We start from the raw sequence: 26,582 nt of genomic DNA, 5'->3' as shown, positions 1-26,582 counted from the left end.
CAAAACCCATGGCCGCCCGGGCAGAGCGGGCACAGCGACACACAGGCTCCGGGGCAGCACCGCTGACCTGCCCGCACCCTCACCGCGGCACCAGTCTCAGGCACAGCTCATCAATAAAGACCCCGCGGAACTCGGAGCGTGTAACAGCCTCTGTGCCTCAGCACCGCCAAAAGGCCGCCTAGCAATTCTTTATTGTCATATCTGCGAAAAGACAGATCTTTTTATTGAGAGCAGGAGGGGAACATGTGGGATCACGGAGCCAGCTGGAAAGGCCTGACGGACGGCCGCCCGTGTCCCGGGAGCGCGTCCCTGTCGTCGGTTCCTTCGCGCGGCCGCTGCCCAGCGGTGCCTGATGCCCCTCACAGCCCCCCGGTCCCTCACAGCCCCCCGGGTCCCTCAGAGCCCCCTCAGAGCGCCTCGGGTCCCTCAGAGCCCCCGCGCGCACAGCGCCCCCTGGCGGCCGCCGGGCTCCCCCCTCCAGGATCGCTCATTGGCTCCGTGCCTCCGTGACGTCACGAGGAGGGACATTCCCTATTTGGTTTCGGGGGGGCGCGCACCGCCGGCTGCGGGCGGTGATTGGCGCACGTGGTCCCGAGCGCTGATTGGGTGCTGCTCCTCCCCTTCCCTTTACGGCACGAGTCACTTCCGGTTCCCTCCCCGGGTCGCGTCGCTCACGTGACCCCAGGCGCGAGCGGCGCGGGCCAATCGCGGCGCGCCCGGCTCCCCCCATTCAAAGCCGGCGGGCGCGGCGGCCAATGGCGGGGCGGGCTCGGCCCCGCGCGCGCTGACGGGCGGGCGTGCCGGCCAATGGGGCGCGGCGGGGCCCGCGCGGGGCGGGGCGGGTGCGCGCGACGGCGGCGGCCATGGCGGAGCGGGGCGGCGGCGGCGACGGGGAGGCGGCGGCAGCGGCGGGCGAGCGCTTCGGCACCGACCTCCGGTACGGCGGGCCGGGCCGGGCCGCGGCTGGTCTGCCGGGCGGGGCCGCGCGCGGCGGGGCGGGGCGGCGGGCGGGCGCTCGGCCGCCGCCATTGCCGGCCCCGCGTGCGGCGGACGGGCCCTGCTCCCGCTCGCCGGGCCGGGGCCGCTGCCGGGCGGGTGCGCGCGGAGCGGGCGCGGAGCGTGTCCGGCGTGCCCCGCCGCCCCGTAGCCTTGTGTTTCCCCGAGCCGGGCTGCTCGTGCGCCCCGGGGCGGGCGCGGCTGTGCCCGAGCCGCACGGAGCCGCTCCGGCCGGTCCTGCCCGCTCCGCGCGGGCCAGCCCCGCCGCGGGTCCCGCGGGCGCCGGGGCACGGCGCGCTGTAGGGCGCGGCGGGCGCGCTCGGGCAGCGCCGGCACACGGGAAGGGTGCGCTCCCGGGGCTGCGCGCCCATGCCAGCCCTGCTTATCCGTGTCCGGGGGCAGAGACCCGCAGCGAGGCGCGGCAGCCCTGAGCTGTGTAGCAGAGCACCCTGAGGCGGTGGCACGGGTGGCTTTGCCCGCTCGCACGGGCCGTGCTCTGCCGCCCTGGGGGTGTCCCCTCGTGCCGCCGCGGTTTCCGTGGCCGGGCAGTGACCGTGTCCGTGTTCTCTCTCCCCAGGATGGCTCAGCAGCAGGCGCTGCGGTTCCGCGGCCCCGCGCCGCCCCCCAGCGCGGTGCTGCGCGGCCCCCCGCCCCTGCTGCGGCCGCCCCCGCCCTTCGGCATGATGCGGGGCCCCCCTCCGCCCCCCCGGCCCCCCTTCGGCCGGCCCCCCTTCGACCCCAGCATGCCCCCGATGCCGCCCCCGGGGGGCATCCCCCCGCCCATGGGGCCTCCGCACCTGCAGGTAAGGAGTTCTGCTGCGTGTTTAACTGGGAGTTCGGGATTTTTGTTTGTTCTCACACATGGAAGTGGCCAGCTCTGGGCCCCTCAGTTTCAGGAAGGACATGCAGGTCTGGAGAGTGTCCAGAGCAGGGCAGCAAAGCTGGTGGAGAGTCTAGAGCAGCTGGGGGATCCAGGGGGGCTCAGCCTGCACTGAAGGAGGCTCAGGGTGGTCCTGGGGTCCCCATCCCTGGAGGTGTCCAGGGGAACAGTGGGATCTGGCACTCAGTGCTCTAGGCTGGGTGACAGGGTGGGGATTGGGCACAGGGTGGACTCGATGGGCTGGGAGGTCCTTTCCCATGTAATTGATTCTGTGGTTGTGTGGAAGTAGTACGAGAATGGACATGAAATGGGTGAAGGATACAGCAAGGCAGGAGGAGAACGCAGGGCTCAGGTGTGTGTTAGACACCACTGCATACTTGTGGTGTGCAAGTACAGCTTCTGCTCAGCTCCTCTGCTGCTAAACTGATGGATCGTTTAAGGTCTTGTGTCTGATTTTCCGAGGCCTGAACAGCTTGCAAGGGACAGCCCCTTTGTGAACGAGGAATGGATTGTTTTAATTGCCTTGTGCTGTTGTTTAATTGCTTTGTGGGGGTGCCTCCCCATTAGGGCAGTGTTAGCAGCGTGTGGCCGTGGGCAGGCTGAGGAGCTGAGTGGTGCCACGTGCCATTATGCATTAAATCCACTTTTTGTACTGGCAGTTTGGAGAACCAGCCGGAGTTACTTTGGGTCCCAGGCCTGGCTGTGGGTGTCTGCTGTGTTAGATTCCCATCCAGGCTGCTCCCAGCTGTCATGCAGGCCGTGAGCTGTGCAGCTCCTGAGCTGGGTGCCTGGGGCTGGGCTGGCTCTGTGCTCTGCTCCTCGCTCAGGGCTGGGCTCCCCTCCCTGCCCGGTGCCCAGCCAAGGGCAGCTGTGATGCTGAGGGGCCCTGGTCAGAACGGGGAGCTGTGCTCAGGATCTCAGTGCGGGGACCCTGGCTGCACTGCTGGCACTGACTGCCCACGTGGTGCTACTGCTGGGCTGGGGAGAGGAGCTGCAGCAGGGGGAAGGTGGGCTGCTTCTCACTGGCCCCTTCCTACAGGCTGTGAGAGCAAGGAAGAGGAAGCTCATGGTGGGGCAGGTGCAGGAGCTGTTGGGGAGGAACAAGGGAGGGAAGGCAGGCTGCAGTTGAGTTGGGGGCTTTTTTTGTTTGTGTGGAATGCCATCCATGCACTCTTGGCTTCCTGTTTTAGTAGTATTTAATGCAAATAATTGTTACTAGTTTGGTACGTGGATTTAAGGAGCAGTTGGAGCAGAAAGTTGGATCTCAGGGCAGCTCCCAACAGAAGCCAAGGCCGTGGCAGCACTGGCAGCTGTGGGTGCAGGGGGACAGCTCAGGGCCCCTGTGTGCAGTTTGTCACCCTGCCTGTGGCACGGGGAGTTCTGGGTGTCCCAGCCCCAGGCAGCCACGGCTCGGGGTGAGTGTGGCACTTGAGGGGACATCCAGTTAGGGCTGGAGTGATGGGAACAGTTAGGGCAGGTGTAGGTGTTTGCAGAGTTAGCTAAAGAACTCCCTGAGCTCTGTCATCTGTTTTTACAGGGAAGTGTTCGCTGTACTTGTTGTATATAGGGAATTTCCAACAGTCCAAGTAAATAAGTAAAATGAAAGAACTGAATGTACTTTGAGTTACAAACAGGTGTTCAGGCTTTCAGGTAACTGTGTGCAGGACAGGTCAGGATTTCTTATCGTGCAATAATGAACATGTAATTTCATCTTATTTTTATTTTGATTGACACTAGCTAGAATTTTAGTTAGTGGGAAGTTTAGGAGTGTAATGGATTTTAATTAAGCCCACTGCTCAGCTGTACTGACAAACTGGATGCTTACTTGTAATTTAGTTTTTTTAAACATATCTTTCCTGGGAGGGTCGTTGGGTTTCTGGGGTTTTTGGTTCACAGATGGCGATGTCTGAGCAGCAGCTATTTGGGAACAGCTCTTCCATTCTTTCTCTTCCTTGCATTGAAATATTTTCTGCTTTTCAGGAGAGGACTTTTGGCCTTTGACCACATTTCTGTTCGTGCCACCTTGTTTAGGTGCCTGGATGTTTGTGTCTCAGAAGTGGTGGCTTCAGCGGTTGTGCCCTGGGTGGGGGGTTGGCAGGAAGCACATTCCCTGAGCTGGGAGCACTGCATTGTTAGAGAAGCTTCCAGGCCTGGCACGGCCGTCCTTACTGTTGCTGTAGTGTCTGTTGGCTCTCTAAGAAAGGAAAACTGCTTGATATTATGTTGTTGTTATCATTGTCATCATTATTGTTATTATATGCCTTTAGAGACCACCATTTATGCCTCCTCCCATGGGTAGCATGCCACCACCTCCTGGTATGATGTTCCCTCCAGGAATGCCTCCGGTCTCTGCGCCGGGAACACCAGCAATGCCCCCAGCCGAGGAGATCTGGGTAGAGAACAAAACCCCGGACGGGAAGGTGAGCTGGGCGCCGTGCCCTGGGCCCGGGCAGCTGGCGGGGGGTGCCTGGGCCGGCGCTGCCGCGGGCCGGGGTGACGGGGCCGCTCTCCCCAGGTCTATTTCTACAACGCACGCACGCGCGAGTCGGCGTGGAGCAAGCCCGACGGCGTCAAGGTCATCCAGCAGGCAGAGCTGACGCCCATGCTGGCGGCCCAGGCACAGGCCGTGGGGGCCTCCACCCCCACCACCAGCAGCCCTGCATCTGCAGCATCTCCATCCACCTCCTCCAGCACGCAGTCCTCCACCACCTCCACCACCACCACGGCCACCTCAGTGTCCCAGACCAACTCCAGTGAGTACCTGGGGCTGTCTCGGCTCGCGCTGCTGGGAGCAGGTGGTGGGGCTGCTGCATGGGGAATTGCTGCAGCAAAGCATGGGTATTCAGGACAAGTTGTTTCAGCATGGAGTGTGAATTTAAAGGACAGGGTTTAGTCCAGAAGAACCTTGCATGCAAACTTTTTTCTCCCCAGTCTCAAAGAATTCTTCAGGTCTTTGTATATTTTTCTTCTGCTGTTATCACATCATCTCAGAGCTATTACACGTCTATTTCCTTCTGACTATACATAGAGCTAAATTGTTTTTAAAAGTGTTTCACAAGAAGCGTTGATCTGAGGTAGGAGTTTAGTTGTAGCAATTTCCTCATTTTCTCCATGGCATCTCTTTCTGTAGGTTGGATCTCGGAGCTGCTGCTCTGTGAGCATTGGTTGATTACAGAGTAGAGTTTCTTTGTTGTATTACTTTTATTAGCATTATTCTTCTGCCTAAGCCTTCTCAGTTCCTATTCTCTAGAGTTCCACAAAGAGGAAAAAGAAAGTCCTTGGAGCCATTTTTGTTTATTTATAACCTTTGAATGATAGTCTGGAGATTACTGCTGCTTCCATGGACTGAGCCTTTGCTTGTAGGGGTTTTCCAAGTAAGGAAAGGGAGCTGAATTGATGCAGCATGCACATAAATGCATGGCAGTGCACACACCAGCATGGTTTGCACTGCACTTTGGCACGTGTGTGCTGCCCAGGTGCCTCAGTGCATGTGGATAGAGCTGTGTGTTAAGCACTGTGGGTCTGTTTGCTGTGAGTGTGTCAGCAGCAAACAGCGAGTGAGGTCAGTCCCCGTGCCCAGAGCGAGGTGTGCAGGGCAAGGAGCAGCTCAGGGAGTGTCCTGTCTTGCATGCAGGGCTACAGACAGCACTGAGCAGGAATCTGGCACTGGGACACTGGGCATTGTAGCTGCACTGGCTCAGAGGTGTGCACTGAGCCAGGCCAGAGAGTGTGCAGGAGGTGAACTGTTCCAGCTCCTGCTCTGGGGTAGAGTTGCATTCTCTGGAATTCATCTTTTTCCTGTAACAGGTGAGACAAGTCAGCTGAACTCACCATTTAACCTGAACTTCAGAACCTGTGTGTAAAAGGGAGTCAAATTTAGGTAACCCTTCAATTCTGCTTTCATTAGGGCTGGAGGGAGGACATGTCACTAGAGCAGCAAAGAACTTGTATTGCTCAAAGCATTTTTGGGCTTTTGTTTAATTTGGAAGGTAACTCAGAACGGTGTTAATTCGCTGTGTTGAACTATGGTCTGCTCTAATTGCTGTGCTGAGTAACAAGTCAGTGGGAGGTCAGGGCCAGCTCCTGACCCAGTGGCAGGCTGGGGAGAGCTGCTTTGGGAGCAGCACTTCATGCACCTTCTCTGAAGTTGAATTTCCTGATGTTGAATGCTGACAATCTGTTCCACTTCTACCTGTCCTATCTGCTAAACTTTGTCTTTGCTTTCAAGAACTGTTACTGTTGGTGTCTGTGCCTAGTTGATGAAATTTTATAATTTAAAAAAACTTTATAACTCTTAGACTTGGCCTGTAAAAAAACCCCTGGGACTTCTGGCTGAGCTTCATTCTTGCCTTGTACTGATTTGACCTAGGTCTTACAAATCACATACTGACTGTCTGCTCTGTTTCCCTAAATGTTAGGCACTGCTAAGAACTTTCACCCTTTCTGAAACGCTTATCGAAAGATTAAAAATCTTTATTTAAATATGCTGATACTGGTGTGTTGTTTGGAATGTTTCTGGTAGTAATAGAAAATGCACGGTGTGCCCATTGGAATATGGCTGTAAATTATTATTTATTTAAAATAAAATTTTTTTTTCTTTTTCCCTTCACCTCTACACCAAATCTTACAGAGTGAGTTTACAAGTTTAAGCAGACTTGTCTCAAGTTCCTCTTGGCCTGTGCTGTGAGACTGTTTGCTCCCAATTAAAACAATTTGAAATTGAAACCAGTCATGCTGCAAGGATTATAGAACTGAATGCCAGTTGTGTGTTTTCCTGCTGGGAGGCACTGAAGACTAACTAAGAAAGTTCTTGCGGCTCTTGAAGAAAAGTATTTTCCTTTTCCTTGCTTATTTACACATTTTTATTGATACTTTCCTGTTCTGGGAGCACAGCCCAGCATAGTTTAAGGCAGACTGCTGTCACGCACATGCTGCTGCTGTTAAAAGCAGAACCTGTGTTTGTGTAACACAAGGACAGCCTGTTGCCATTGGAAACTTGCTGTAATGTTCTGTTTCTGTGAACAGAATAAAACCTCATTTCAGCCTGTGTTTGTCCTTTGATACAGCCCTGCTTCTGCTGTAGGGACATGTTAAGTGTAAAGAATGGGACAAATTGAAATTGGAAATTGACTTTCTTTGTGAATATTTAATGTTCCAGAGAAGGCAAAGTATTTTTTGTCCAGGAGTGTCTTCCTGCTGGTTATATCTGAGCGTACCTGCTACGTACCGGGAAACAGAGCGCCAGTATGTTTGCAGCAGTATATTGCAGTGTCTAAGATACAAGGTGTTCTTTGTGTTTTTTTATCAGCACCTACCACACAAGACCAGACCCCGAGTTCGGGTGTTTCAGTTGCCACACCATCAGTCAGTGTTTCAACCTCTGCTCCTTCTGCTACACCTGTGCAGACTGTACCCCAGCCAGTCCCACAGACATTGCCTCCTGCAGTTCCTCATGCAGTACCTCAACCAACTGCAGCAATTCCTGCTTTTCCACCAGTAATGGTACCTCCATTTCGTGTCCCCCTTCCTGGCATGCCTATTCCACTTCCAGGTAAATTGGCAAACTGTAATTGTCTTGTCTGCTACATGTCCATGTTGTCAGTTGTTTGCACTCATGTGTCCACTGTGTACAGAACTTGCCTGGATCCTCTCCTCAGAGTATCTCTGAAAGAATTCAGGGTTAGCAGACAGACTTTTTAATTAACAAAGAACATATATTTTTTGACTTCTAGTTCTTTGCTATACTTGGCAGAAAACAGCTGCATTTAAACATGTAATGTTTAAATGAGAATATTGAGCACTATATTTTACTAATTGCATTATTGCTTTAATTTTTTTCTACTTACTTGATTTAGATCTGAAGTCTTGTGCATAAATATTCACTAGGACATGGATGAGCAGGAAGAATTACCCTGGAAATCATGACCCCAGTGATATCAGGCGTTCCTAGTTTTCTTAGGCTGCAGCCATTGGGTAGGATGCTGAGTGTTGAGGTGTGACCTGAGGACCATCATGAGGCCTTTAGGGTGCCAAGGTTTTGTTATTCACAGGCTTTAGGTTTAAAGAACCTAGAGCTGGCAGCACACTTCTTCTAGATATATCATAGTTTCTTAAATTTTTCTGAAATATTTAAATACCTAAGGAAGGAATTTTAGGCTGGCAGAATGTTGGACTTGCAGTCTGTAGTTGTTGCAGAGGGCCTCCCAGGAGATCACTAATGACACTTAGCACTTACACACCATGTTCCATTTGCATGGATACCACTGAGTTCCTGTTGAAACAAAATTGATGTGTTTCAGTGCCCAGGGGCACTAAGCACCACCAGGAACTGATGATTTTGTGTCGCAGAGGGAGGTAGGAGACTGCAGTTGTAATGGATCCAAGTTAGTTTCAGATTTAAAAAGACAAAAGAAGCAGCTCTGAGCAGCGCCTTCATGTTTCTCACTCTTTGTACAAGCTGAGTGAGGTGACTTTGCTGCTGTCCTAGTGCAGCCACCCAGTGGATGTGGAGGGAGGCCTTCACCTCCCCACTGAATTGCATGGATGAAAAGTAACCCTTCAGAGCACTCCCTTGATGAGAGGAAAAAAAGCCTGAAAGCAGTTAAAGTGCTGACTGGAAGAGAGCACCAGCTTTTAGCTGCCTCTGCTTTTAGAGTAGTTTTCTAAAATAACTGGGCAAAGCTACTTTAATCTGTATTGGCCTGAAAAGGAAACTGCAGTCTAGTACACTGGTTTAAACCAGGAGACAAATATTGTTCTGAATGTGATATTCCAGGCTGAGCAACAAATGAATAAAGGGTAGGAGAAAGAAGTCTGTTTATTGGTTTGGAAGAATAATAAAAACAGTTAAGCCTTAAAGATGATTGGCTGAGTGCTCTCAATTGCCATTTCTAACCTTGCCAGCAAGGGACCAACATGGAATAAAGGGCCCTTACACACTGTGAGGGATATGATCTATGCAAGTGTGACCTGTGGAGTACAATGGGATGGTCAGGACAGTGTAGAAATGTGCCAGTGGAAATGGAGATCCTGGGTGTATGCCTCGGGCTTTATTGTGAGCTCTCAGTCAAGCAGTTCTGGGAGTAGTGCAGTACAGGAGCAAAGACAGAGTAGGAACATCAATCTCCTGAAACTCATTTTTGAAAACGATTTTTTTTCAGAACTTCCCTGGTAAGAGGGTTTGCTCTGACCAGTTTTTCCTGTGAGCTGGGCTGCAGGTGGAACCCATAGTGTGTGGGAAGAACACCTGGCAGCAAAGTGCTGCTTCCAGTAGTGGGTCTGATTTGTCAGTTTGCTTAGTTACAGAATGAAATCTGTCAGCTAATTCTGACTTGAGTTGGTTGGGATGGTTTCTAAGCACCGTAAAAGAAAAGGAAAACTGTAAAATATTTTACAATAACAAGAAACAGAAGAGAAGTCAAATGACTTCAAGACAGTATCAGGTGAAGTCAGAAGGTTGTATGAAGGTTAGGCTGTAGATGTTTGGGGCTTTCAACACCAGGTATGATATCAGTCAGAGGATTTGAAGTCACAGGGACAGAGCTGAACAATACCAATGTCAGGTGATTTCAAAGTTAATCTCTGTGTTAAACTGTAGTAAGAAGGAGTAATGGAAGAGTTTGTTAGTGATATCTCATAATCCCAGATCTTAAAAAGTAAGTCTGCTTTCTCTCAATTCCTATGTTTTAAGTCAGTTTCATGTTTGGGAATGACCTTGGCAGCAGAAACAGCTTGGGTGTTTGCTCAGTCTAATCTGTGCTGCAGCATCCCTAACTCCAGCAATCCCCAGACAGTGTTATTGGTACTGACTCACGTTGGAGACATGCTGTAACTTCCTTAACAAAACGAATTTTCAGGTCCATTGTCAAGTATATAACATGACCACCCTTCCAGTCCAGACAAACACTTCAATCAGTGCTGTTTGAGTCAATGTTTTCATGTCTCAATTCAATACTTTTAAAAACAAAATTAGTTGCAATTCTCTCATTCAAATTATTTTTAGAAAACACTACAATTCTGTCTTCTCACAAATTTATTTTCAAATAAATTGGCAGTATTTATGTATACTTTGCTTACTTGATCTCTAAATGACCAAACCCAGAAATTACTTTGGTTTAAACAGGGGTTTAATTTCACTTTTCACTGGAGCATTTCCCACCTCACATGATGAATTTGAACTTGGAAGGGAAGTGTTTCAGTTTCTGAGCATCCAGACTGGACCAGCCAGAGAGCACTTCTACAGTTGCCTTCAACACCCAAAATGGAGGTTTTGGAAATGCATTCCCCTCAGCCTTGTCTGATTTCCCACTGATTTTGATCTGATCAAAGAGGATGAGCTGCTCGCCGTTTTGTGCCTTTTTGTATCATTTCCTACTCAGCTGGAGAGCAGACCAGTGCATGGTGCCACCTCTTTCAGGGCGAGTTTTGGCTTTTAAAGCATTTTCAGCTCATGCCATTCTTGATAATGAAAAATAAAGAAAATGCCCCTGACCTAGTGCAGCTCTGTGTACCTCTGTCTGCAGCTTCATTGCTTTGATTTCTTTTACCCCTCTCTTTGACCTCCAGCCTTGCTGCAGTGACCTCCTACCCTCAGCTTTCCCTCTGGGTTGCACTTGGCTGTCCTCCCTGCCCTGCTTTGCTGCTCTGACTAGTTCAGACCTGTCCTACCCTTACTCTGCTCTCTAACTGCAGCAGCAGCCTGGGAACCTCAAAGCCCGTTTTGTTGTGCTGCTGCTCCCCTGCTCCCCACAGGTCTGTGCCAGCACAGGCTGCCTGTGGAAGCAGCCCCATAGTGGGATATTTTCTTGTGGTGCTGCCCTACAAGGGGAGCTGCATTCCCCCTTGGATGAACTTAAACCCCTGAGTCTTCACTGAAAAACATTTTTTCTTTTTAATGACATCCCAATAACTTGCTAAGCAGCTGGTTTAACATAGGTAGAGACTGTTGCTGCAGGTTAAAATTAGTTTTATATTTGATCTGGCATAAAATGTTGGAGCAAAAGTAATTCACATTTTCTTGCTGGAAGGCTTCTTCTGTGCCAGCTGCAAATGGCATTCCAAATTGTGGCAGGAAGTCCGTAGCACCCCGTGGTAGCTGACGTCCCATGGCAGCTTTCCAACATGCTTCCTATCCGTTTTGCAGGTGTAGCAATGATGCAAATAGTCAGCTGCCCGTATGTAAAGACAGTCGCTACCACCAAGACCGGTAATTTCCAAACCCATCCTAGTTCGTTTTGTCTGTAAGTTGGCATGGTAGTGAATGTGGTTGTTTCTTTTATTTCTTTATTTGCTTCCCCACTTCAGTGATTACATATACTTTATTTTCAAAACCAGTATAAATGAAATATCATATTTGGTCAGGAGATAACTTCCCCAGGTAACTGTTAGTGTCAGCTTATTCTGTACCCAAACTCCCGTACACTTTTCTGTAACCATTGAGTTCTGTAACGACTGTGACTCTCATGCCCATATTTAGTTCCTAGTTTCTTGTGTGGATTTTTGTTTTCCTGCTCCACATGTGCAGTGGCTGGCTGTGCTCGCATGTTGTGTGCGTGTCTGTGTGTCTGAGTGCGAACGTTCATATTTCAACTGTGGATTTACCAATAGTCACTCACTGAGAACACGTTATGGCAGTGTGTAGTGTGTGATTTCTGTTATTTAAAATGAGACTTTCTCAATGTTAAAGGCTCAAATTTATGATCTTGAAGTTCCAATCCTATCTAATTGGTTTTTTTAGAACTTGTCATTCCAAATCTATTCGTTATCCTCAGTTTGTTGGGAGGAGTGGAGAGATAATAGGATACTGCAGCATTCTGGCTTTCTTATCTTTGAATATTTACTTGCCATTTTGCTTTAGGATTTCAATAAAATGTTTTTTTTTCAATCAGTTTGCTGTATTAAACAAACCCAACAATCTGATACTGTTTCATTGTCATCAGGTTTTATCCAAGGCTATGAATTAATGCCAGTGTTTAAGATTTATCAGAGTTCTGTTCTATGTTCTATGGCTTAAATTCAATCCATTCTTGCCTTTTTTAAGAGCAATAGGAATATCTTGTACAATGGCAGCGTAATTAAGCTGTGGAGTAGACTTAACCCCAATTATTTGCTGCAGGCATCTGATAAAGACTTTTCTAAAAAATAGAGAACGTAATTTTAAAACAGTACAAGAAATGTCTAAAAGCTAACAAGCTTTGTGCTTTGCAGAATTAAACAAATTATTTAAAATCCAATTTGCCTGGGAATGGGCATTACTGATTGCAGAACACAGGAAGGAAATTTGGTAACAATGCCTTGCTTTCCAATTAAACTGTGAAAACAATCCGATGGGTTGAATATTTGTGAGTTAAATCAGTGACGTGCTAGGCGTTGGTCCTGAGGCCCTGCATTGCCACTTACATTGCCTTTGCTTGTCCCTTTTGTCCCTGTGCCAGGAGTGCTGCCGGGCATGGCTCCCCCCATCGTGCCCATGATCCACCCGCAGGTGGCCATCGCCGCCTCCCCTGCCACGCTGGCCGGAGCCGCCGTCTCCGAGTGGACAGAGTACAAGACAGCAGATGGAAAGACCTACTACTACAACAACAGGACTCTGGAGTCCACGTGGGAAAAACCCCAAGAGCTGAAGGAGAAAGGTGCTTTGGGTTTTTTTACTACAGCTTTGTGCTGGGAGCGTGGCTCAGGCCATCAGTGGTGGTGTTTGCAGGTGCGAGCGGGTGCATTTCTAATCCCTGAGCTCCCTTAAACATACTTTGAAGTTCTGATTATAAGGATCCATATGAGTTGGTCTTCAGTCTGAAAGTTGCATTGTGTTTCCCACTGTACTGTAAGAGTGTTTGGTTCTAGAATTGCTCCCAAATCTTGTGCCTAGGGCCAATGCATGTTCCTGTGCCAGTAGGAAGAGAGTACCTCCCCTGCACACTTGTTGGAGAAGGTTCCAGTTGCAGACAAAAAGTGAGGGGAATTGAGGGGAAAAGCCAGTCGTACTAAGGGCTGCAGACCAGGAAAAAATGAAGATCATTGTACTGAATTTCAGATCTTGAAAAACTAAATGTATAAATAGATTTGGAGTATGAAGTAAAATAATGTCACCTCCCCCTGTCCACAACTCTATATTGTGTTCATGTAAATGCGCGTTAGATCCATGGGTGGGTACAATTGCTCTTGTATCATAAATAAGGAGGAAGGGGCAAAAGTCCTGTGGCTCTTATTCAGTTCATAGAGTGTTTTAAGAAAGCAAACCAAACGGTTGTGCCTTTTATTGTCTCCTGAATTTTTAGTTACAAGAAGTTTTTGTTTAGACAAATGCAGCACACTTACACTGTTGGTTCAATTAATGCCCATCTTCCTAATGGATCAGGTTAAATAATAGGTCTTTTTACTGAGATAAAAGTATCTGAGACAACAAATACTAATTTTGCTGAGAAAAGATTGTATGTTTTATACTTTTTGTAAATTAAAAAATGGTGTGCAGAGAAATCCCCAGGTGGTTCTGCATTGATTTTTATTTGTTTTTGTCCACAGTATTTAAAATGTGAAAGTAGTCTTCAGTGTTGCACTGTTGATTGAGAATTATTATTAGTTTAGCATTTCTGTTAGTACCTTTTAGTCAGCCTTTTAGTATAATAGCTTCATCACAACATTTCATTCTCCAGTACCAAGTAGTATCTTGGCACAGGAGATAACTTACAACTTCATAAGCAGACACTGTAAAGCCCAAGAGAGACAGAAAGTGGTGAGAATATATTGAAAATAAGCTTTGGGTTGGTGTTGTATTTGGAAAATTATACCAATAAAAAGAAATTTGTTATGGTTCCATAGTGGTTTCTTATTAATACTCAAGAAGACTCTTATCTTTATTTAGAAAAAATGGAGGAGAAGGTCAAAGAGCCAATTAAAGAACCCTCAGAGGAGCCTTTACCAATGGAGACAGAAGAAGAAGAGTCTAAAGAAGAACCTATAAAAGAACTGATAAAGGAGGTAAAAGACCTTGAACCCAAAAGCCAGTCTGAAGTCTCACATCCCTCAGCTCTGGCTGCATCTTAGCCTAGGCAGGTTGTCAGGAGCCATGGTTACTAATTCAAGTTCTTAAATTCCTGAGGGGATTTGAAAGCCTCTATTTTTGGATTCAGATCTTTCTTTCTTTTGTTATTTTTTTTACATAAGGAAAAAAGAACATTCAAAAGAAACCTACCTAATATGTTTATTAAAAAGTAAGAGCATGGGACAGAGGTTAGCTTAGTACACACTTCTGATGTTCTCTCACTGATTTTATGGTACTGAGAAAATGGAACTTGTCCTGAATGTTTGGAATATTTGATATTTAATAGGTTTTTTTTTTCTCTAGTTCTTTGCTTCATTATTTTTAGCAGTTTGACACAAAGCTCACATGTTCACCCTGTGCTGTAACTGCTAAGTTTAGGCTGTTAGGAGCACGTGTCCTAGAAAGGGCCGTAGTGTTTTCAGTAAACAAAAGTAACTTCCTTTTGGAGGTATATTGCTGTGCTAAACAGCATAGTTTTTGAGGATTTTTAAATAAAGTTTTTAAGGGATGTTTAAATAAAAATTAAAGCTTTTATCCTGATTTCTGTGAACTTCAGTGTAGTTTAATGGGCAAAACCACAGAATTCAGTTACTGGGTTTTGCTGCCACTCCACTCTGTTTATTTGCTGATTTCTGCTACAGAGTTTATTTCAGGTTTTCACTGTTTTTGTGTGTCATTATCAAACAAACTAATTTAACAAATAAATGAAAATTCCTTTGTCAGAAAATGCACCCTTGTGCCTGTATCCAGGCCCTCTTAGATTTCCAGGTTTCATACAGATCTAGGAAGGTATTTAAGTAAGGCTTTGTCAAAGTCAAAAGTTAATTAAATGCTTAGAGGTTTTGGAATTTAGATTTTTGGAATATCAGCTGCTGTTGTAATTCCAGTGCTTCTGTTCTAGGCATGGATGAAGTGTCATTGTGAGCTGCTTGTCAGCATGGTTTCAGTAAAACAAGTTAGTTACTGTGTAATAAATAATTAGCCAGCTGTCATTGCCTGATCCTCAAACTTGTTTTTCCTTGAGGAGCCAAAAGAGGAAGAAATGACAGAGGAGGAGAAGGCTGCTCAGAAGGCCAAGCCAGTGGCCACCACCCCCATTCCTGGCACCCCGTGGTAGGTAGCTGCTGCTGTTGCTGGGCAGTTAGAGCAAGTGACAGTGTGTGGGGAGCGTGCTCTTAGTGTGCTGCATTTTTAATATTTCAGTTTCAAATTCCAGTCGCTGCATTTTCAAATCTGGCGGCAGAGAAAAGCAGCAATTGAGGGTCAGAGCTGGGCAGTAGGAGTGTCTGGCAGGTGTGCAGTCGGTGGAACGTGGGTCTGTGTGTGACCATCGTGCTGCAGGCTGTGAGCACGTGGCAGCTCCCCAGTGGGTGAAGGCAATCCAGAGGTAATCCAGGCCCTCCTTTGCATCCCCAGGTGTGTGGTGTGGACTGGTGACGAGCGTGTGTTCTTCTATAACCCCACCACCCGGCTGTCCATGTGGGACCGACCCGATGACCTCATTGGAAGAGCTGATGTGGACAAAATTATTCAGGAGCCTCCTCACAAAAAGGGAATGGACGAAGGAAAAAAACTTAGTAAGAACAACTTATTGTCTTCTTAGGAAGCATAAATACGACTTCACACTTTGCTTTCCAAAGCTTGTAACATTCAAATAAGTGGCAGAAATGTAAGGATCTACTGGAAAGGTGTATAAATGTGAAATGCAGATTGTGGAGTCTTGGCAAAAAGATAGCCCATTGAAGAAAGTAGATACTAACAAAGTTAATTGTTTTGCTAAATGCCAACAGGTTGAAAAACCCCATAGTTTTTACTAACTTAAAAAAGGGATTGTGTTTGTTCTATAAGAACAAGACCAGAAAAGATTGATCATAATGTACGAACAGGTTCTCACAGAGGAGTTAATTTTGGAATCATCAGTTGGAATAGAGTTTGGAAATAGCTGCTGAGAGAGAGAATGTTCAAAAGGCTGCTGAGATGAGATTTCTCTCTGGCCTGAGTTCTAGGAAATTGTCCTGGCATGACATGTTGGCTTTGTAGTTGGAGGAGAGCAAAGTGCAGGTAATCAGGTAGATCCAAATGTGCTTCATTAGACTGTTAAGCCCGAGTTGTTTTCCCCTAAAATAAGAGCTCAGTGTTGGTCATTTTAAATTTCAAGTTGGCTGAAGTCCACTGGTCCTGTCCCCAAATTCCCATAGCATCACTCTGAAAGTGACCGAGAACCACAAGTCTTCTCCCTTTGCCAGAACACAATTGCTGCACATGTTGTCCTTGGTTCATGCATGAGGTTTTGTTCATAAGTGTAAAAATTGTCACCAATATAAAACCTAAAGTCTTATTAAAATCTTTTACAGTTAGAGAAGAGCATGAAGCTGCAGAGGAAGCAAATGAAGACGAGCCTATTAAAATAAAAAAGCGCAAGTAAGTTTTTGCTTTTTCAATACCAAGGGATCTGTGTGGTAAAATAACTGAAGTTTGTTACTTGAGCCAAGTATGTTGTGTCCAGCAGAGCAGAATTGGAAATGAGAGGGTTGGTGAAAAGAGTCATCAGCTTTGTGCTGCTCAGCAGATCAGGTATTTGATATTTTCCTGAGATAGCTGAAGCCTGTGCATAGAGTAAATAGCTATGTTTTGGAAGTAATTTGAAATGGAAATAAATGGTGTAAGTTGGTGAATCCAAAGATTGTTTTGATTGTAGTGTGTCTTAAATAGCTTGCTTCTGTTGTTTGTTAATTTCTGGACGTAAGACTTTGTTGTCAAAATATCCTGCCACCTGTATTTTCATAGTGGTTCCTCTGTTTTCACTTGTTATGAATGTTTACAAGTTTGGCTTATGTCTTTTGGTCTGGTTTGCCTTTTGGAAGTGATATATGAGATATACATGCTGTTTTAAAAGTGATTTTACCATGTTGTTTGTGGTTGTGTCATCTTAGGAATGATCATGGAGCTGTTAGCAGTAAGGGCTGGGGGTTTGTTTGGGATGAAGTGCATTTGCTCTTGTAAACCTAAATCAGCACACTTCTCTAGAAGCTTTTTAATGAGTGAGGTCTCACCTGTGGCTCAGTGTTCTTGGTGTCATGATTGTGAGGTTTTCCCAACCTGCACAAACTCCCTTAGTGCCTCATGGCCCAGAACAGAAAGTAGAAAATTAGTGCTGTTGATGTAAAATTCAAAGGCCTGTCTGGTGAGACCTTTGAATGCAGCCAGACTGTGCTGATTGCTTTGAAGCCATCTGTTGGCACTGAAGTTACTTGGAATACCTCAGCTCCTGAGCTCGGGGTGTGAAACTATTCATGTCCACCTCTGAGAATGGCTGTCTTGGATTGTAAGCCTGTTCTTCTGGTATGATCAGTGATATCTGCCCTGTCCTTCTGACCTTCAGGGCTGGCATTTTACCTCTCAGCTTACACTTTGTGTGTTTTTTTTCAGGAAAGATGATATCAAAGACATTGATTCTGAGAAGGAGGCTGCTATGGAGGCTGAGATTAAAGCTGCTCGAGAGAGAGCCATCGTCCCGCTGGAGGCTCGCATGAAGCAGTTCAAGGACATGCTGCTGGAAAGAGGGGTCAGAAACCTCTGTGTGTGTGTTTGTGTGTGTGAGGAGGGAGAGAGGGAGGCTCAGATCAGAGCTGTGTGTGCGTGAGGAGGAAGAGAGGGAGGTTCATGCAGAGCTGTGAGTTCTTGGCGAATTGCAAACCTGCGGCACTTTGTGTACAGAAACAATCTCATCTTTCCTCTGATCAATGAATGGTCTTGGTACAAAACTCCAGATTTCAAAGAAACTTACAATTACAGCAGAGATTTTGTAACTGAAATGACAGGGTCAAGACAGATAATTTCCTCCCCCCACCTCTGTTTTTTCCCCAAATTAAGTAATTATATAAGTGCAAATTGCCATCGAAGATGAATAGGACACACAGACTGGACACATTGTTAATGTTTTTGGAGATGTTCCTACTGAGAAAAGCAGCAACTTCCATTGTAGTCTGTACAGTCTTATCCTTAAATGAGACTTTTTACTTTTAGTTAACTAAAGAAATGTACTTGATGCCAGTCAATTTTGATAAATTAAACTAGTTGAATATAAATTTGGATAGTAACTGAAAAATGGAAGTGGTTCCAGCTGCCTATGGAACACAGTTTCTCAAGGCTTTCTTTCAATGTACATTTTATTTTTAATGTCACACAGCAGTAGTAAGTGTGTATTATCCTTTAGAAGTTTTCAGAGGAAATTGATGTTGAAACTTTCTATGACAGCCTGTGTCATCCATTAGTGATGAGAAATCCAGGATGAGTCTGGTTCCCTCACATCTTTGGTTTTCATCACATCTTAGGGTTTTCAAGGAAAAGTGTACAGCTTCTGTATAATTTGTATATTCATCTTCATTTAATTAAAGGTCTCTGCCTTTTCAACATGGGAGAAAGAGCTGCACAAGATCGTTTTTGATCCTCGTTACTTGCTGCTCAACCCAAAAGAAAGGAAACAGGTAAAGAAGTTAAATTCACTTCCCATCCAGACACAGCTAGTACAGGCTTATCTGAATCCTCAGTCCTTGTTTCTGCAAACCTTTCAGAGTAATTAGTGCTGCAAGGGATTTTTGTCATGATTAGGGTTTGCCTGGAAATGAAAGAAACCAGCAAGGCAAAGTGTTGATAGTTGCTTTATTTGCTGTGGTTGGGAGGTCTCATATTTTGACACAATGGAAGTTGTATGTCTACAGGGCACTGCTGAAACCTGAATGAAATAGTGAGAGTCATCAGTGTCTTGTCAAAGTATTGGCATAATAAGTTATCTAGCTATTTTCTTTTTAAAAAGCATTCGAGGGGAAATCTAAAGTGCATTTTTATTGTTCAGCAAGTTCTCACTTCACCAGCTTTTCTTCAAGTGAACGTAGGGAAATGGAAAGCTTCAAGGACATGGGAAGTGTCTGAAACATGGGACCCAGGAAAATGTTAACTGGAATGTGTAAGGAACTTCTTCCCAGGTCTCAGATGGTGTGTTAGGTACAGCACCCTGCATGTGCAGCAGCTTGGATCAGTTCCATACTGAAATGCAAAGTGTCTCTAAGATTTCTGCCTCCTCTGTGTTGATTCTGTGGTGAGAGGAAAGGAAACAAGAGGGAAGGAAAGAAGTGGGATTTTCCCTCCCTTATCCCTAGAGCTTCTGTGTGTCACTTGTGTGTTTGCTGTGGGTGACTGGTGTTTCTGTAGGTGTTTGATCAGTATGTGAAAACCCGAGCAGAGGAAGAGCGCAAGGAGAAGAAAAATAAAATAATGCAGGCCAAGGAGGATTTCAAGAAAATGATGGAAGAAGCAAAGATTAATCCAAGGTAGGAGTTTCTTTGTGGTTCGTGTGCATAAGCTCTACTAGGATGCAGTGTGTTGGGTGGTATTGGGTTGATTAATCTTTTCAAAATGGGCAAAGAGGAGAAAAATCATGAGATATTGTTGAAATCTTCCTTTGTTTGCTTGTATTCACCTAATCCATTAAAAAATAGGACTTGTGATTTACATATTTCAAGTTGAAGAAATCTGCAGCTTGCTCCCTGGATTGTGAGAAAGGCCTTGGATCCACCACAAGTTTCTTTAATAACCCTCTTTCTTCTTCATAAGCCTTTGACAAGTACTAGGGAGGTTTCTTGGGTTTGGAGGGGGCTGAAAGGATTTTTTTCTTGTTACAAACTATGTCATTGATGATATGATAAAATGTTCTGGTTGCTTTAATAGAGCACTGATTACATCCCCCTCACATTCAGACCACTGGCAGCAGTAAGAGTGAGGGGATGACAGTGAATGTACATTCAAGATTCCACTGCTGGCATTATTTGTTTCACAGCTTCTGCACACAGAGGTCATGAGATTCATGCTTATGTCACCAGATAAGCTCCAAACTGTCCTCTTTCAGCATCTCTTGGCTCATCTGGCATTAATTCTTTCCCAGTGAAATAACAGCTCATTTGTTTCACTCAGCTCAGTTTTTTTCAGTGACTCATTTTGGAAATTTGGTGACGGTGCTGTGGTAACTTTTGAATTGCTTCAGAGCTGACTAATAACTCAGTAGTAGGCTGGAGGCATGGAAATGCCTTAAGAAACAGTTATGTTAGCTTTAATATCCTCAGCTTTCAGCATATCTTCAGTATGTTGTGTTGGGACTGATTCTTTACCTGAGTATGGGCTGGGGTGGGAAAGAGAATTCCAGCTGAAGTACTGTCTTGTTTAATCTTATCCTTTGTCTTCTGGTTTCAGTGTTTGTCTAAAGATATTGCTGTACTTCTGTGAGTGCCACACTGGTTTTTTATCATCTATCTCAGTCCAACATGCTCAAGAGTTTGTGTTCCACTTCACTTGAGCAGCTCTTGTTCTTCAATCTAGCTGTACATTCACTTTCTAATCCTTTTGAATAAGCTACCAAATTCTCTTCTTGTTTCAATTTACCCTACAGCAACAGTAGGCTGGATTTTCCAAGTCTAATTATTTCCATGCTGTGATGAAAACATTCGTATGATTATAAGTGTCTCACGTATTCTTGGGGCCAGATTTGCATCAGAGCTTGGAAAAAGCACAGTAGTGATTTTTTTCCGAGGTAAGTGGCAGTAATGTACCTACTGCACAGGTTGGAATCTGGCCCTGGAGGTGAGAGAACGGTCAGGGAAACGCTGTGGGATGAGGGGTTGAAAGCCCAGTGTTGCTGCCTCTGCCCAGAGTGTTTGAAGGGGTTTCAGCCCTGTGTGTTTCAGCTCAGGCTCTGCAATGTGCACTGCAGGGGGAAGAGCTGGTACAGCCAGTGTTCTGTGGGGACTCCTCTCAAAGGCTGGCTCTCTTGGTGACCTCTTAGCATGGTTTGGCTGCAAGTGAATGCACCTGAGATTTTCGGTTTCACAGCTGTGAAATACCCGGACAGACTGGTGGCTGAACTGCTAACCCACAGAAAAGAAGAGTTTTGTAGACAACTGAGATTTTTTTTTTTTTCCATTTCTTCTCCTTGGTTGTGCTGTAGTCTCTCTCTACACCTGCCCCTTCTGCAGGTGGCTGTATCTGAACAAACCAACCCACCCTTGTAAGTCTGACAAACACCTCTTGTGTGAGTGCTGACTCTTTTTGTAGAGTTCATTGATCGAGCAGCTCGATAGTGAGACCATAGGATTTGCCTTTTGGGTTTTTGTCAGTTGTGCTCTGGCATGTATTGCAGCAGAGGAAACACCTCCCTGCTGAACCTGCCTCACAGCCCAGACAGCTCTGCCAAATGAGTTCACTTGCCATTTTGTTGCAGAACTACTTTTAGTGAATTTGCAGCCAAGCATGCTAAAGACTCGAGGTTCAAGGCAATTGAAAAGATGAAAGATCGAGAGGCCTTGTTTAATGAGTTTATCACAGCGGCAAGAAAGAAGGAGAAGGAAGACTCGAAGACCAGGGGAGAGAAGGTAAGGGGACTCTTGAGTTCCAGCAGTGTGAGTGGTGTGAGTGAGATGGGACAGAGCCAGTGCTTGGCTCCCCTGAGCCTTCCCCAAGCCACGGGCCTGCACTTTCCTGGAGCTGTTACAGGCAGACACTTCAGGGGTGTCCCCCTGGTCTTTCTGAACAATTTCAAGTTTGCAGTTTACTGACTTTTAGAATATTTAGAACTGAATTATGTTTATCTGTGAAGCTGAGTTTGCTTAAATAGCACTGGTTTCTTTAATTTACCCAAGCAATAACATTATCTTCTTAACTGAAGTAATGCTTGATTTTAATTTTTTTATTAACTTCTTTTATCCTGATGCATGAAAAGGCAAAGGAGTCTTGCCCTGTTTGGCTGGAGCCCCAGAGCTGGTCATTACCTTTCTGTTCCCTCACTGGGGGCAGGCAGGACTTGCAGTTCCCTGAGCATAGTCTATTCAAGTTTCAAACAGTTCCCTTTCCATCTCAAAGCAGGCACTTAGGGAGGGACTTTTTAAGCTTTGAATAAGTAGATCTTATGTGTAAACTGCTGCTTACTAGATTTAAAGGTCAGCTTTTAGAGATTAGTGAACTCCCAGTGTCACGTGCCTGCACTGCCAGGGGTGGGGAGCAGCTCTCCCCACTGGGGACAGGACTTCAAACGGGGTCACCAGAACCTGGGGCCACTTACTGCCACGTCCCTGTGTGTGTGAGAGTGGGGAAGGTCACTCTGAAGGCCAATCATTTTGGATGTGGAAGTCTGCTATCTTCATTGCATAGTGTGAAGTCATTGCAGGTTTCCCTACCTGGAATGCTTGCAGGAGAGAGGAATGCTGGGGGACAGGTCAAATCTGGGGACAGTTTCATTCTTTGAGAAGCTTTGTATATTTTTAAAATCTGGGTGATCTGATAAAATTTCTGTACTTGATTTTCTCAAACATTGCCTTATCGCTGCTGTTTTCCATAAATGATTGTGCTTTCAGAGGGGAACCGGTGTAGTTCAAGACTAGATTTTACATACTGCAGTTTGATTGTGAATATGGAATTTGAAAGCATTTTTGCAGCTTAATAGTGCAGTTGAAGACTTTAAAGAATGAATACTAGTTTTGTTGTTGCATGATTGTTCTAAAGTTGAAAAGTTAAGAGATTGTATTTGTTTGCTTTAAATAATGTTTTTTTTTTCTCCAAAAGCCTTTTGTAACCATTTTATGTATTCTGTTTTATAACAAGTGGATAGACTTTACAGTTATGTGCTGTGCGGCCTGTCAATCAGTTCAGTCTGACAGCTGTCAATCACTGACACGCAAATATTATGGGATTCCCTAGTGAGGAAAGCATTGGTATCTCTGTGTGGTGACTTTAGCCTCCCGCAGTTCCGGTACTTTACATTTTTTTAGTTTTTTTCCTTGTGAAGTGATGAGACTTGTACCTGCAATGTGTTAACTGCCAAAAAAAAAAAGACTTCTAAATACACCTGAAATGTTTTCAGCCTTATTTTCCTTTGATTTTGAAAGTGTTTAAAACATAAAACAAAATTTAAGGCATTTAACCTGAAGCTTTCTCAGTCTGTCCAAAATCTTTACTTAGGGAGAATCAACTTTACAGAAATCTTTAACGTAAGGGTTTTAGATTATGTATATAATGTTTGATTTTGCCTTATGGGGTTATGGTTTCTGGGATGGGGATGGAGCAGCCAGTTTCTCCAATGGCCAGTTTTATTCCTGTGCCTGATTTCAGTGAGTAAATCCTATTTTCAGTGAGTAAGTTCCATGCCATCCCAGGCTTCTCGGATGGCAGAGAGGAGTAGCAGGGGTTGAGGCTGTCGGGGTGCCCAAGCTGCTCCTCTGCCCTGTCCCCGGGATGGGCTGTGTGAGCTGTGCAGGTGGCACAGCCTGGCTGGCTGTGGGGCTGCAGGTGCCAGCACCTCGTGCTGCTGCTGTCCCCAGGCCAGAGCAGCCGTGACACTCCCCTGGTCCAGCGAGTCCCTGTGTGCAGACACACAGAGCTCACTATCCTCAGCTGGCATCTGGAAATGTTACTCCTTGGTGAGATGCTTCAGACTCAAGTATTCGAGACATTTTCATCTTTTTAAAATTTAAAATGAGCTGGCAATGCCTGTGCTGTGTGCAGGACACCTGAGTGGAGTTAAACTGCTTTAGAGCCCCGAGGCCTGTAGTGCCATTGCTTTTCCTGGGGAGGGAATTGTCTGTGCCCTCCTGTCTCCTGCCCAGTCCTGCAGCTGGTGCCACTGGCAGTGGGCAGGAGCTCCAGAGGGATTCAGGGAGCGAGGGTCTGTTGGCAGCCCAGCTGGGCACGGGTGCCACTGGCAGCTCCCACAGGAGCATCTTTGCAGCCCGTGGTGGTGGCCTCGGGTGAAGCTTTGTGTGGCAGCTGGTGCCACGGTGCTCCTGGCAGTGTGGCACCTCATCCTCTGCAATACACACACAGGTGATTTGTGCAAGAATTCGGGGACACCCTTACCTTAGAGACTTCTGTAGTAACAGCTGGGAACTGTTTGGTTTCTAAAAAATATTTCAAATGCCATGGCTTAGAAAGCTTCATATTTTGAAACTGCATGCATGTTTTATGATGTCTTGAAACAACATTCTTAATTTTACAATGAATAAACAGTTTGCTTAGCATTTTGTTGAGCTCCCTTAAGATAAAGCAGTAGTGCTGTAGCTGTAGCACAACATCCCACTGGCACTAAAGGGCTGGTTTCTGATCTCTGCTTTACTGTCTTAGTCTCCTTTGATATAGTAAAGAAAGCCTATAGAGCCTTTATGTTTATATGTTAATATTTTGAAGAACTAAAAGTATTGGTGGGCAAGGTTGCAGAATGTTGGTGCTGATCTTCATTACGTTCTTGCATTCTGTAACTGAGCACATTTTGGAGGATAAGGATGTGCCAGGTCTCTGGCAAGCTGGAGCCTGCTCTGTCCATCTGCTCCCTTCCCTGAGGAACCCCAGTGTTCTGCAGCCAAACTGCTTCTCCTGGCTTCCCTTTTTTAAGGGATGGGGAGGGGAGATAAGTAGCAAGTAACAGCAGTCCTCCTGGATTTTGGGTTTTTAATCTATGTGCCATAAGGCTGTGTTGAGTTTGGCCTGGCAGGGTGTGGGGTGCTGTGGAGGCAGAGCCCTTTGCCCTGGCCCAGCCCCTCGCTCTGCTCTGGGAGGGGAGGCTGAAAGGCCAGCCAGCCCCCAGCAAGGTGTGAGACCTGAGAGCTCAAGTGCAGCAGGAGCTGGGAGATCATCGCCCCAGAAATCAGGCTGTCTAATAAAGGCACAGTAGTTGCCCTTACTGCTGGTTCTGGGACTTTGGATGAAAACATGTTGCCAGTTGTATTGAAATAAAACCTGCTATGATCCATCCTCTGCCAGCCCTTGCAAGGGCTGCTGCTATGGGCAGAAACATGACATGCCATTTCCAACTGACAGAGTAGACTAAAACATTTTCTTTCAACTTTTATGTAAATGTGCATGTCCATCCTAAATATAATTTACTTAATTACCATATGTGGATAATTCTTTATTGGTTAGATCCATTTTAAGACATCAGTCTTTGCTGGCAGATCCAAGCATTTACCTCTGCTAATTGTACACCCGAAGGATGATTCCATAAGCACCTGATTCCTCTAGAACCTTGTTTCAAGCTGCATGGCTTCTGGAGTACTGATAGGCAAAATGCTGTCATGCAGCATCAGTAACTTGTTAATTTGACATATATAAAAGCTAAAAAACAAGCTTAAATTGGAGTAAAATAATAAAAAGCGTATTGGTGGATCATTCTTTATAGAGTTCATCTTAGATGTAGCAGATCGCCTAAATGTATCTGCTTTGGCAAAATTGTCTCAAGAAACAGTGCATTTGGGCTGCAGTTATTACTAAATTCAGAGTTTTGGTGATTGCTCTAAGTTGCAATGGTATGTAATATTAATGTGATTCCTCTGATGAAGGTAAGTTGACTCCTTTTGTCATAAGAGCAAACTGTGGAATATTAAAGTGTCTTTCTCAAGTGTTGTCTTTCTGTTTCTGTCTGTGTAACAGATCAAAATGGACTTCTTTGAGCTGCTGGCAAACCACCACCTGGATAGTCAGTCTCGCTGGAGCAAAGTGAAGGACAAAGTGGAGACTGACCCACGGTACAAGGCGGTGGACAGCTCCTCACAGAGGGAGGACCTGTTCAAGCAGTACATCGAGAAAATAGCCAAGGTGGGCAGGGAGCCCTGGGGGTGTGGCTGCGGGTGTGCTGTGGGCAGACTGGTCTGTGCTGAAGAGAATTCCTTACCAGAGCTACTGTAGGAGTACCCCAGAATGGCAGCTTGGCACTTACAAGTTCTGTCCCTGGTGGGATGTTTATGGGATCTATGTGCTTTCACACACACGATATCTGGGAGAACTTATGCCTCAAAGATTCCTATGAAATCACTGGTGGTAAAAATGGCTGTAAAACTGCAGCAGATACAGACACCACATTGATTACTTCCTCCTAGGATGGGCTCCATTTCCTTTGCTGTGATTTTCCCTGTCAGCTGAGCTTCCTTCAGGGATGTGTGTTCATACCCAGTTCCTTCAATGCTGCTTCTTTCTTAATCCAATATTCCTGCCTTTCTCTTTGAGGCAGTTAATGGTTGGGAATGTAAAACTGGGCCAAAAAACAGTGATCCCTTTGGCCTTCCTTACTCAGAGTCTGTCAGTGGACACAGCTCCTGGGAATAGTTGATCTGTGACCAAATGTGTCTCTCCCCCATGTAAACCCTGTAATGCTTCAGCATGGCTCTTGAAGCAAAATTCTGTAATCCCTTGAACGTCTTTTGTTCTGAGCTGCCTTTAGCTTGATAGCCCTTTCGTTCTCTTTCTAATGAGCACGTTGCTTTCACTGAGCAGTGTGTTCTGGTCTCAGAATTTAGATTCCGAGAAGGAGAAGGAGCTGGAGCGGCAGGCGCGCATCGAGGCGAGCCTGCGGGAGCGCGAGCGGGAGGTGCAGAAGGCGCGCTCGGAGCAGACCAAGGAGATCGACCGCGAGCGGGAGCAGCACAAGCGCGAGGAGGCCATCCAGAACTTCAAGGCACTGCTGTCAGACATGGTGAGGCACTGACAGCCGCCTCGGCTTTAGCTGCTGGGTGCTCCCTGTCAAAGCCCTTTGGCATTTGGCGCTCAGCTCCAAAGAGGTGAAATCCCACTAAGAGTTTTGCCTTGCTTGGAAGAGAAGGCTGTGCATTTGGGGTTCTCATGCAGAGGGTGCTCTCC

At 46.3% G+C, this 26,582-nt stretch overlaps 1 protein-coding gene across 5 annotated transcripts in view; it reads left to right on the top strand.

Annotated features, from left to right (window-relative positions):
• The first annotated feature begins 830 nt into the window (after positions 1-830).
• Positions 831-26,582, top strand: part of TCERG1 (transcription elongation regulator 1) — a 29,005-nt gene continuing 3,253 nt past the window's right edge. The window contains exons 1-17 of one of the 5 annotated variants that reach the window (XM_064387364.1): positions 831-937; positions 1,574-1,799; positions 4,144-4,296; positions 4,392-4,629; positions 7,185-7,427; positions 11,019-11,081; positions 12,310-12,507; positions 13,737-13,852; positions 14,944-15,029; positions 15,333-15,493; positions 16,271-16,337; positions 17,346-17,481; positions 18,314-18,403; positions 19,128-19,246; positions 21,187-21,337; positions 25,380-25,544; positions 26,236-26,418. In XM_064387364.1, coding sequence (XP_064243434.1) covers positions 864-937; positions 1,574-1,799; positions 4,144-4,296; positions 4,392-4,629; positions 7,185-7,427; positions 11,019-11,081; positions 12,310-12,507; positions 13,737-13,852; positions 14,944-15,029; positions 15,333-15,493; positions 16,271-16,337; positions 17,346-17,481; positions 18,314-18,403; positions 19,128-19,246; positions 21,187-21,337; positions 25,380-25,544; positions 26,236-26,418 — 2,469 coding nt within the window. In that variant the 5' untranslated portion in view covers positions 831-863. Of the gene's footprint in view, positions 938-1,573; positions 1,800-4,143; positions 4,297-4,391; positions 4,630-7,184; positions 7,428-11,018; positions 11,082-12,309; positions 12,508-13,736; positions 13,853-14,940; positions 15,030-15,332; positions 15,494-16,270; positions 16,338-17,345; positions 17,482-18,313; positions 18,404-19,127; positions 19,247-21,186; positions 21,338-25,379; positions 25,545-26,235; positions 26,419-26,582 lie in introns of all 5 variants that reach the window. The other 4 variants (XM_064387363.1, XM_064387367.1, XM_064387365.1 and 1 more) reach the window with 4 other exon arrangements.

This window comes from Passer domesticus, chromosome 13, assembly GCF_036417665.1.
Source record: "Passer domesticus isolate bPasDom1 chromosome 13, bPasDom1.hap1, whole genome shotgun sequence".
Lineage (NCBI taxonomy): Eukaryota > Metazoa > Chordata > Aves > Passeriformes > Passeridae > Passer > Passer domesticus.
Note: the sequence above shows the minus strand (reverse complement) of the source record. Positions and strands in the feature narration are given on the sequence as shown.